This window comes from Pelmatolapia mariae, linkage group LG7, assembly GCF_036321145.2.
Source record: "Pelmatolapia mariae isolate MD_Pm_ZW linkage group LG7, Pm_UMD_F_2, whole genome shotgun sequence".
Taxonomy (NCBI): Eukaryota; Metazoa; Chordata; class Actinopteri; order Cichliformes; family Cichlidae; genus Pelmatolapia; species Pelmatolapia mariae.
The window spans coordinates 43,870,797-43,883,359 of NC_086233.1; the positions used below are offsets into that span (position 1 = coordinate 43,870,797).

Here is a 12,563-nt window from a genome sequence, read left to right on the forward strand (position 1 = left end):
AGATGAAATAAGGGTCTCATTTCCATGAAGCATTAAAGAAGGAGCTTGGCAGTGAGCAGAATGTTGTCTCAAGTACAAGGGCCACTCATATACTGCACTTAAGTTTTTGATGAGATGCACTTCATCTGCAGTGCATAAGCAATCAGAGTTGAGGTTTTTTTTGTTTTCTTTAAGGCAAATGTTAAGATAAAAAAAACCCATAACAAAACCCTGCTTTCTCCTCAATGATGGGATTTGTATTATTGTGTTTTGAAGCAGATTATATCTCATATTTTCTTGGAAAATAAAACATGGCTGTGTCTGAACTGTCCACCAGTTCGCTATGTAAGTGCATAAGCCTTCTATATCTTGACTGTGAATTTCCCCTATAGTGCACTACAGAGCAGTGAAGTGACGCTATGGAAGGTAGTGTACAGAAGAAGGAGCGCTATATCCATCGAGACATCATGTGTTGCAGCCTGTTTATCTGTTATGAAACAAACAAAAAAAACAAATAAAAAAAACAGAGACACCAGATATGGAGCTAATTTGATTTTCTTACTGTTTGAGAGTGCCTGGCAAGCATAATGCTGCTCAGATGTTTCAACCGTGCAGTGGCTCATCTCCTTCTATGCCAGAGCAGCATGACTTTCAAATTACAGATTTTAGCTGGTCAATTTAAACTGTAAATGTGTTAGTGGAAAGTAGCTTGCTTATGAAATGAAAAGCATAATGATGATTCATAAAAGATTTGTAGCACAGTTGCAATTTCTCTCATCCTTTTGTAAGTGGATACATTTACGTTAAAGTATGCAGAAATTAATAGGTGTGCATAGATTAATATTCTAGTAATGTGTATAGATTGTGCTGTTATCCATTACAGTGTTTACTTATTCTAACTGTGTCCACTATGTAGAAAACACTATATAGTGGATGGGTGTGTCTGATGTTGGTCCACTAGGATCAACATGAAACTGATAAGACATGTGGTGATGCCGTTGCCCTGCACTGTGGTGGAAAAGAGGAAAAAAAGTCTTTCTTTAATCAAAACTCTCTTTTGGAACAAATGGTAAGCATTTCTAAAGTTTTCTTTATTAAGTTATGCAAAACAACAGCTATATTACCAACTTAGCTTTGCTTTTAGCCAAATTTAGGTTACTTATGTTGGTTTGCTTGTGATAGCTTTTCATCACATTAGCTAACTTCTTGGCTAATGCTAACTCAAAGCTCAGAGAACGTGATTGGTCAGTTGCAATGTTGAACCCAGCATTGTTATGACAGTGTACTAACAACACTAACATGGATATAAGACGCTCAGTTTTAATACAAAAGCATTTCACTGTGAGCTACAAGCACCTGGTCCTCCCTTGAGAGAGAAAAGGCAGATGAGGAGCCGTGTGTTCTTCCCTCCTTTTATAAACACAGATTTTTTTGTTTACATTTACTCCAAAAGCTACATTTCTATCCTATCTTAGCTTTACATTGTGTTTAGACTAAAAGTTGAGGGAAGGGTCACGAAGCATGTCTGCGGGACCAGTACAACCTGGAATAAAGGCTAATCTCATCAATTTCCCAGCACAAATATTGGACTTATTAATCTTCTGTGCAGACACTTGTAGTCACACCATTTTCCCTGCCAACTCTCAAGGAACATGTGGAGGCCTTGTATACGGACACTTCACAAAGCCGAGGCAAATTCCATATTTATTTTTTTTTCTCGTTACCATAGTAACATTATACCCATGGGGAGATAGCTGGCTCATATGCAGTCTTGGGATGCAAATCCCTTCGTTAAGCTTTGCAATTGAAAATGCAAACACATTCAGCAGAAAGACATCTCTGAAACACTTACAAATGTGCATAAAATATTTGATATTGTTTGTAGTAGATGTTCTCTTAATGTGTGTTATCTGAGCAATTTAGGAAAAGCTTCCTCAATTAGGTATATGGGAATTCAAACAGTGCTTTTGCGATGATAGATGGTATGTATTTCATAACATATTCATTGGCAGCATTTTGCACAGCAGCATTTGTTCTGCCAGCAGGGGCTTGTCTGTTCATATCTGTATTTTAGAAATGCCCACATCTCATAAATGGTTTTTCAGAAAGCAAAACAAGACAACAAACAAGATACCTACTTTAGAAAGATTTGCAAGAAAAAAGGAAATCAGTAAATAAGCAAATAACAGCCAACAGTGGCAGTGGCAGTAGATGTGACTTCCTTAGGAACATCAAACTTTGTGCACTTATCAACAGACAGAAAAATGAGGAAAAACTCTATTACCAGGACAACCAAACAACGTGTATGCACTAGGGAGCTATTTATGATTTGGAAATAACTATCCAATTTTTCCAAACTTTGGTTAAAGGGCAGCTTTAATGGCTGCTGAACAGATACAGAGCTGCAGGGTGTTTTAAAGACTCAGAACAGGAACACGTCAAGTCCAATTTCAGACACAACCACGATAAAGCGAGTATCTCTTGATATGAAAAAAGTGCTCTCATAACGAATGAATACAGAATACTAGAGATTTTCTGGCTGTGTGTCCAAAAAATATCACTTTTGTATTAGAACTGCAGACATTACTTGCCACTGGCCTTACAGATAAGGTCAGAGTTCATGATTCAGAAACAAGAAGGTGACTGGGCAAAAATGGCATATGTGGGAGTATTTCTAGGCAAAAAAACCACTGCTGACCAAAGAGAACACAATTTCCCACATTTCCCAAAATACATCTGGTTTTAAACTAACACACCATTTAATAGAAAAAAGATAATAGTAACAGTCAAATATAGTGGTGGTAGTGTGATTGTCTGCGGTTGCTCTGCTGCTTCAGGACCTGGATGACTTGCTGTAATCGACGGAACCATAAATTCTGCTTTCTATTCACAAATCCTGAAGTAAAGAATATCTGGCCATCAGTTTGTGCCATGAAGCTCAAGCGCACTCTCATTTGGGTTATTCAGCAGGACAATGATCCGAAACACACCAGCAAGTTAGTAGCTTGCAATACAAAATGGTTTTGGAGTGGCCTAGTCAAATCCAATCAAGATGTTTTGGCATGACCTTAAACAGGTAGTTCAGGTAGTGGCTGAATTAAAAGTATTCTGGAAAGAAGATTGGGACAGAATTCCTCCAGAGTTATGTGAAAGACTTTTTTTCTGCCTTAATAAAAAAAAATCATCTTTTAAAAGCTGCATTTTTGCATTATTCACATGTCACGTGTGTACTATGAAAAAATTTGGGGTGATTTTTGGTAAGTGTGACATTAAATCAAAAAAATCAGAAACAGAGCAAATACTTTTTCACAGCAATTTAAGTGGATGAAAAACAGCAGCATAAGACTCAATTGGAAAATGGGATATTGCACCACAGAAGAAAGCTCATATAAAATGTTATGATAGTGGACGTCTCACTGTGCTGCTTGCTTCTGCTGTTGTGGCAGAAGTGATTATATTTCTCTGGACTTGGAGAACTGCAGTAAAAGCAACTACAAGTCTACCACTTCAGTATGGGCATCCCCAATAGGAAGGTGCAAACGACTTCAAAAATACCAAAGCATCTGGACACTGTGCATGCGTACATGTCCCGTGACATCTGAAGACTTAAACACTGGGAAGAAATGAAACCCTCTGTAAGCCTTCTAGGATGCCCATGGAAGAATCCCCCAACAGCTTGTGGCAGGCATTTTGTAGAGCAGAGGGGGCCAAAATCTAATCAGTGACTTGGTACATCTGGTCAACATTAGCATTTAGTTCTCTAGGGTCAGTGGGTGAGTGCTGTTCACACTGAGGCACAGAGGATTGTGCCAGCAGAAAATTAGATGAGGAGAAATTGTTCCCTGGTGCAGTTTTTGTGTTATATTCTGCCACATTTTCAATCAAAGGAAAATTTAATCTTAAATATGTGGAGAACTGCAAAGCTACTGTAACTATAACACCAACAAGTGAATGTGTACTTTATATTTAAATGAAGACATAAATTACAGTTATGCAAAAGGCTTCTATAAATCGCTAGCAAATGATATTTTTCTGTACTCAGACAGCACTGTTTGCTCAGTGTAAAGCTAATTCTTCAGCAGAGGGGTCACTGTCACGCCCGTCAGCGGGGTTTATCTAGAAATGAGCAAACAGAATGGCAGATGACTCTTTTCATGCTTGCCGTGAACAGATCACAGTGCCGAAGAACTGAGTCCAGCTCCCCGGCCGAGCTTTGACTATGTGCCACTAAAACAAAGCAATAGTCCTACATGCAGATCAAGGGACACTTTTTCACTTTAGCTGCCAATGGAGACATTTGTCCAGACTTAATTGGAGTGGAATTTTCAGCGAGGGTTTGAAGATCTGACAGCAGGGGGAAAACAATGGGCCCAACAGCTGCTCAAGTCCAAGGCTGAACATGCCAACTTGCCATGTGTACAACTTTGTGGCAATGTGAGTTATTTAAGCTGTTTGAAGACAGGGGGTTTTCATTTCCCATTAAGACACACAAAACTCTGCATCTCACACAAACTGCACTTGCATCCAGCAGGACTAAACTAGCTCATCATAGTGAGAAAGTATATCTGTACCTCTTTACTCTAAGGGATCATTGTATAATCCTTTGGCCATCAAGCGGCTGCCTCCTGTACACACACACACACTGCCTCTCTCACTCGTTTACTAGCACCTCTCTCTCTCACTGCTACTTTCATCTCTCTTCTCTCTGGGTGGATAAGGAGCGGCTCTGCCTGCCACTGTGCACTTCCCCTCTGAAAGAGCCATTCATTGCTGCCGGCAGCAGGACCTCAGCTAAGAGGGCTTCAACTTCTCTACCTCCTGCCTTTTGGCAACACGCTTGCAATGCAAACATTCCCAAGGTAAATGTGCTCACTCATTCAGCTCACCACAGACTGGAAAGAAAAAAAAGAAAAAAAAAAAGAAGAAAAAATGCGTTAGAGGAGAAGCCGACAGATGTTGCCCCAGCCTTTGGACAAGTGGTCAGACCATTGCTCATCTTTTCCTCAGTGTATTGAGTTTCATCGAAGAATATAAAAGGTTTTACAACAGTGAATGACATGTGTCCCGTGAGAATGAATAAACAGCAGTAAACGGAAGACAACTGAAGATCTGATGTGGAGTTACTTAGAAAGTTTGTAGCCCAGTGCAGCATCTGTAAAGGATAACGTTGATACTGGGTTTGTTTTGAGGGATTAACTTGTCAGCCAACCATGGTTGGATTTATGCAGAGGGGAAGCCTAAGACAGAGATGGTGATCTGATCTTTTCCTGTGGATCTCTGACAAATGGGAGCAGAAGGGGAGAGCCAGGACACTAAAAGAGGGATTTGCAGTGGCACTTACCTCCATGACCAGGGCTGGGGAGGCAGAGCAGTACACTCAGGAAGGCACCAACAAAAACCAGATGCAGGGCTCTCATATTTTCGTTGCTGAAGAGTTAAGTCCTCCACTGTTGTGTTAAAGACACTCCATTCAGAAGAGACTGAATGAGTTTCCAGTTTTGGGACCTGCTACAAGATACTTCTCTATGTGAAGGGGCAGGGCTGAGGAGGGACCGCTAGAGGGACGCCTTCTTTCCAACCCCAGCCCCTACCCTTCTCCAGCACACTTGCACGTGCACACGTTACACACACACAGATCTTCAAAGAATGGAAAATCATAACCAGACTCTCTTTGCTGACCCGACACTTACATATTTTTACAAGTACAATACCCGTTTATACATATATTTGTCTCTCATACGCACACACACACACACGCACACAACAAATTTACACGCATCAATTTACATGGCTTTTGTAACACCACACAAATCAAAACTCTGACACGACAAGCTCACTATCTCAGTGGATTTTTTCCCTTTTGTCTCAGTCTGTAATTGGAGTGCCCTTTAGAGACCAGCAGCTCCTGTTTGCAAGGATAAACCCTTTACTTTTAATTAAAGACAACTCAGGTTGCCATTGGTGCTTTATCTTTCGAGCCTTTCCCTTGATCAATGTCTGGCTCTTCATGTTTTTGTTCAACAAACCTGCTCCTGAAGCTAATTAAGCTCACACTTGAGTGTGGAGTAGAGGTTGGTTGCTTTGGATTTGCATTCTCTCTTGTTTCCCTATTGATAGGGCAGGGACAATAGAAAAGTTTTACTGCGCAAATAAAGCACTCGGGGAAAGACTTTATTTGTGGTGAGTGCTGTCGCTGATTGTTCTCCACTTGGCTTATACTTTCATTTCTGGTAATGAACATGCATACACTCATCACAAGGATTAGTATTTTCTGGCTGGATGCTAAGATTAAACCTCAAATTCACTCGCAAAGCTTGAACGTTCAATTTCATCTGTCTCACAGTCAGCAGATTGGCAAATTATTCGTCACTCTTGCTGACAGCTGAAATGGGAATACAATTAGAATATTCTGAACACTTCCTCTCAGGTGTGGAATGACTTTACAATAGCTATTCGCCGTTCACTGCAGCCCATGCAGATTAATTAGACTTTTGCTTTTCAGCTGAACAAACAATGCCTCCGAAATTATCTTCAAATTAACTGGCATGTGAAATATTACAGATAATTTCAAATGACTTATGGCAGTCAGGAGAGCTTTTTGCATTAACTGTGGATTGATTGGACTGCATTTTTGTTAGTCTCAGACTTGGTGAACGGACAACCTGAAATGTTTAAAATAAGCACTTTTTGTCTCTCAGTCGTATTTCATACATCTGAGGAGAAAATAACAAGCTTCCTTTCAACCACACGGTCTTGTATGTGTAAAACTTCTCACCCCATAATGTGGATAGTGCATAATCTTAGCTACGGTGGTCGCTGTAGGACAAACATGTTTTAGTTAGCCAAGAGAGACCTGTTCCTGTGTTTCTGCTATTGTTTAGACTGGTTCTGGAGCTGCCCCAGAATTGTCTCCTATCTGTAGGAGGCTATCCGTCTACTGTTTACCTCAGCTGTCAGTGCCGGGTTGGTGCTCTCTCTGTCTCACGCTTACTGAATAAACTCTCTCTGTCTTTGAAGTGGATATAACTCTGACTCTTACTGAATAAACTCTCATATGATGTGAGAATGTAATCAAACTGTTGATCAGTTTATCAGAAAATATTATTTTTAGGATGCCTAATATTAGCTGGCAGAATGTAGGCTTATAACATGTCACTGTTGTTGCTTAGGGTCGCATGTCTAATCTGCTGACAATAAGTAACTACAACAATATCGCGAATAAATAACATGTTTATGCACATTTTCATGTGTTAGATCCCTGGCTTCAGTTCAAGAGATGAGGCCTGAGGTTATGAGAAAGAGGATGACATTTTCGCTTCTTTGGTGTAGAGTACCCCTTCTCTGGCAATATGCTAGTATGTGGCCAGTCTCTAACCACATACCAGCCACTGTATTCAAATATGATGCGGGGAACATGGCGGCTTCCACAAACCGCAAACCTGCTCCTGTGTATTTTCAATGTAATAATTCTAAGTTTGAATGCATTGTACACATAAGCACTTTTTATTTAAATAGCATAAAAGCCCAATTCTCCAAAACACTATTGTGTTGAATAAAACAAAGGAGTAGATCCATTTAACATGAAGAAGACCTCATTTCTCCACACTTCAAAAAAGAGCATGAGCCACTGTGACCATTGGAAGACCTGTAAAAACACATCATACTTGTAACACAACACCATTTATTGCTGGCAACCTTTTCTGTCACCAAAGCCTCACTGACTATTTCAACATGACACAAGCTACAATTAAAACGCTCCCTCTGAGCCTTAGCCAACCGTTTGCACCAATGACATGCTCTCGCCTCCCTGGGGATGCATAACTCTCCCTGGAGGGATGTCACCCACTGATATGAGTGGGCTCCTGCAGTATGTGAAAGCAAAGGCAGGCTTATGTAACCCACAACACCAGGAACCCCTTTACCATAAGCATGACAGATGATGCAAGTAGATATCTGTGAACTTGTCTATATTAAAGTAAGTTGATACTATATATAAGACTTTTTTTTTGGTAATAATGAATATGGTCGTACAGTGATTAAAGGTGTCCTGTGGAGGCTTTTAAACAAACAGGTTTTTGTTCACATTCAAATATGCTCACAAAGTACATTATACGTATCCTTGAGGTCTACAAGCATGTTGAATGTATTTCCAACCTCGTAAAACATCTGCTTTTTGTTTACATCACTATGTGTAATTCTTTATGCCTATTTTTAAAGCTGTGCTGTGCTGTCTGCAATTGCTGTCTATATACATTATGCTGATATTCTGCATGTGTGCATTTATTGTGGTGCAGCACAAGACAAAAGCAAATAAAGATTCACTCAAACATTACACTGCAAAAAACACCACTAGTGAAAAAAAACATGATATACCATTAAATCTGTTGTTTTTTTTTGCCACCATAGTGCAGCAGTACTACCTTGAAGCACAGTGTCTGTGATAGGGATGGGGTTATTGCTGCAGACTTGTTAGGAATCATTTGCCTGTGAACATTTCAAGGAGCAATATTAGCATTCATTTAGAGTAATGCTTCTGTCCAGAAGGTGAAGATAAGGTTCCCCATTCACATGGATAACATGGTTCAGTTCATTTCACTGGCTGGTCCATAGCTCAAGAGTTAGTTGATCCTCCTTGCAAAGTACTTTTTGAGACATAACTAAACAACTGCATTTTATTTACAATTGCCTTTTAACCCTGTAAGACCCAACCCATAAAAAAAATAGCCAGAAAATTCAGATTTTTTGGAACTGAGATGTTCATTGACCCTTATAACAAAATTCACAATTTTTTTTTTGCTATATCATTTTGTGTATGATATATTTTTATGATATATTTATGACATATTTTTGTATCACATTTGATACATTAGGTGTTTTTGGCAACTGTTTGTTAACAACAATGTTAATTTTAGACAAGAAAAGAATTTTGTTCCTAACATTTTGAAATTATGGCAAGTATTGATCATGTTGATGAGATAGATGTCTCAGAAACTCATGTGTCAAATATGATACAAAGGGCATTATAGAATTAATTACAGTTCTGTCATTAAAACAAGGGAGAATCTGATGGGTTGTAATTCAGTATTCTGGTAAATAAATGTTTAAATGTACGTGAGACAGTTTAATTTTTTATTTGTTTAGTCACAGCCCTGGTGATGTTTTTCATAGCAAGTAAAGAATCAATGTAAAAACAAAAATAAAACACAATCTAATAATTAATCTACTTGTGATATCTACAAGTACATATACACTTTACTGCCAAAAGTATTCGCTCATCTGCCTTCACACTCATATGAACTTGAGTGACATCCCATTCTTCATCCATTAGGTCCTAACCTTTGCACCTATAGTAGCTTCATCTCTTCTGGGAAGGCTTTCCACAAGGTTCAGGAGTGTTTATGAGAATTTTTGACTATTCAAGAAATGCATTTGTGAGGTCAGACACTGATATGTGATGAGAAAGCCTGACTCACAGTCCCCACTCCAATTGATCCCAAAGTTGTCCTATCAGGTTGAGGTTGGGAATCTGTACAGGCCAGTCAAGTCCTTCTATACCAAATTTTCTCATTAAAACTTTGTGCGATGGTGCACAGTCATATTCTAACCAGAACGGGCCATCCCCAAACAAAGTTGGGAGCAAATTGTCCTAAATGTCTTAGTATGCTGAAGCATTTAGATTTCTTTCCACTGTAACTAAGGGACTGAGCCCAACTCCTGATGATGCAGAAAATATTTTAAAGAAATTCTGAGAGCCATTTTTTTTAACCTCCTAGGACCTGGCGTTCACATATGTGGACATCACATTTTGGGTTGTCTAGAGCAAAATACTACATTTTGCTCTACAAGGGCCTGATATCCACTTACGAGGACATTATACTGCCACTGTGCTATTGAAATTTTAAACAAATATCCTCATATGTGAATCTCATTTTTCTCAGGAACAAAAATTTGGTAAAAAAATAAAAAAAAATCTGGTAATTCTTTGTTTTTACATTCATCAGGTGCCAATCAGCCCAAATATTGAAGAGAAATTAAAAATGCATGCCATGGAAGAGTTCAGGTCTTAGGAGGTTAAAGAAAGTAGAGATTATTTGCTAGCTGGGGAAACAGTGAAAATGTTTTGTTTTCCAACTGTCCTCTCCAATCTTTAAGTCACAGTGGCCACTGATTTCACTTATTGCCATGTAGCAGTAACGCACCAATATGAGTGCACCTAGTGATATGCCAGGTAAGTAGCAGGTAAGTAAAAATTGCCACTGAAGCAATCTTTTCCTCCTAGCATTTGAATTTCTGTTTAAACTAAATTAGGGGATTTAGCAGACCTTTCAACGTTGTCTTATTGTACCATCCTTTTACATCTGCAAAGACACATGAAACACAGACTGGAAATACTGAACTAAAATGATTCTTATTTGACTTTGACAGGTTTATTTTAGTCTGATGAAAATTTGATATCGAAACATTTTTAATGTAAAAGATATTTTTATAAATGAACACTGTAGATTGTCTCCCTATCACTTGTATTTGTGTTAGTAGCACTATCACTGTGGGAAGGACAAATGATTAATGTATATCGAAATATGTATCTACCTCAAAGGATATCTACCTATGTATCTATCTAGAAGTGTTTATACTTTTCTGCTACAGTATAACACATTGCTTTTTCCTGTTATATCTCACTAACTTGCCTGAGGTTAGAGTCAGTTCAGTTGACAACAACAAGTTTTATCAGATGTCATTTGTCTTTGTTGATGCAATCTTTTCATAGAGCAGAAACTGGACACATATTGCAGAAATATCACTGCTCAATTCATGCTGGAAAGAGAGAGCTAGCTCGACTTTCAACACACAGTCTCAAATATCACCTTCGTGCATTGCTCCAGCCGTCTGGCCAGACCGCCCCGCGCTCTCAAAACTCCAGACTTGATTAAACCACAAAAACTACGTCAATGTTATGTGAAGCCTTTTTTCCAATGTCAAGATAGAGACTTGAGCTTAATGCCAGATAATCGCAGTGGTCTGTTTTGATCACCATGATTTAATGCTTTTAAGACACACTGTAATAATCAAGTACCCCCTGAACAAAGACAGCAGTGAGGACCCTACAGAGGAGAAAATAGAAGAGAACTGCATATCCTTAACTTTTTCCAAGAGCTATCACTTCTCCATGCCTTTTTAGCTAATACGAACCCACTCACTTTTGGTCTTCTTAGTGAGTATAACAGCTCACTTTTTATTCATTAGTTCAATTAATTGACTAATGTTCACTTTTCTGCACATTAATCTTTGTTCTTTGATTCTTTAAGTGCCATTCAAAGTGGAACTACATGGAAATATAAAGCAAAATGAAGCTTCATAACATTAATCTTTTACTAACCAGTCATTTTTTTTCATGGTAATTTCAGTTTAGATTGAACTTAAAATGCCTGTCTAACATCAATGATCACTATAAGGTGTGCAAGTCTTTTACAGAATACTAGGTTACTTGAAACATGTAGTACAACATGTAATTATATTGACAAATTACAAAGGTTAGCTGCTAGAATTGAGTGATTAGTAATCTCTGCATCAGAATGTATTTTTTTAAATGACTTTCTAACACTATTCATGACTCAGTGCTTGGCAGAGATTTTGTAAATTTTAACTGTTTCTGTTGAGGAGTGAGTGCCAGAGCCCAAAGTGGAATTTCTCACATACCGTGTTATGATTAGATTAGCATTTGAGTGTTTGTATATAAATGTATATACTGCCAGTTTAATAAATATGTCCTGCACGAGAGATGTTAACAAGCTTTCACTGTCTAGATATATACTGGTGGGACATCAGTTGAGATGTATTTATTTTAAGCTGTAGTCAAGCTATGTCTCCCAAAAGCCTTAAAGGTAAAGGTGTTACAGCGTGAATAACACCCTTAACACTGTCAGAAAGGTGTTGATTGGGCTCATATTTTGAAGTTGAGGCCTGGTGTTTATTTGCTTTATTTTTCAGATAATGATAAAAGCATGGAGAAATGACTTTTTAGGCTTTTATTTTGCATTGCTGGATTAACAGATGCTAGCTGTCAGAAACACTTTCCTCCCACAATAAACCCATTACTCTCCCTTTTTAGACAACCCATCAGTAGTGTCAATTTAATTTGCTCTTCTCACCAAGCCAATATATGACAGCACTGGAAAATTTGGAATCCACATGTGTCCCATATGTGTAACGTGTCCCAATTTATTGATAATGCTAATCCTTTTGACAATATTTGTGTCATGCCCTTTATTTTTGTAAATATTATTCTCAGGTTATGGTGACATGCAGTCATTTTTTACAAAAAGAAAAAGATGAATAAAAACAGGAATTTGTATTACCCCATATATTACAGCAGCACATCTTTTTTACCCTATTGTTTTATCTCCTGTCTGTTATCCAGTCTGGTGTGACCAGTTGGCCTGGTGAAAACAAGGTAAAAGGACATGTGTCACCAAATTCAGTGAGTGTAGTTATCAGCTGTACCTTACAATTTTTAACCAGGAAACATATTCAATTATCATGTGATGATTTAAAATTGATATTTAATTTAATATGAATTTTGTCTG

The 12,563-nt window shown here is 38.4% G+C and overlaps 1 protein-coding gene across 1 annotated transcript in view; it reads right to left on the reverse strand.

Moving 5' to 3' along the window:
- Positions 1 to 5,413, reverse strand: part of cspg4 (chondroitin sulfate proteoglycan 4) — a 71,687-nt gene extending 66,274 nt beyond the window's left edge. Inside the window, exon 1 of the mRNA XM_063480986.1 lies at positions 5,321 to 5,413. Within this exon, the coding sequence (XP_063337056.1) occupies positions 5,321 to 5,396 (76 nt within the window). The 5' untranslated portion in view covers positions 5,397 to 5,413. The remainder of the gene's footprint in view (positions 1 to 5,320) is intronic.
- Positions 5,414 to 12,563: the final 7,150 nt, after the last annotated feature.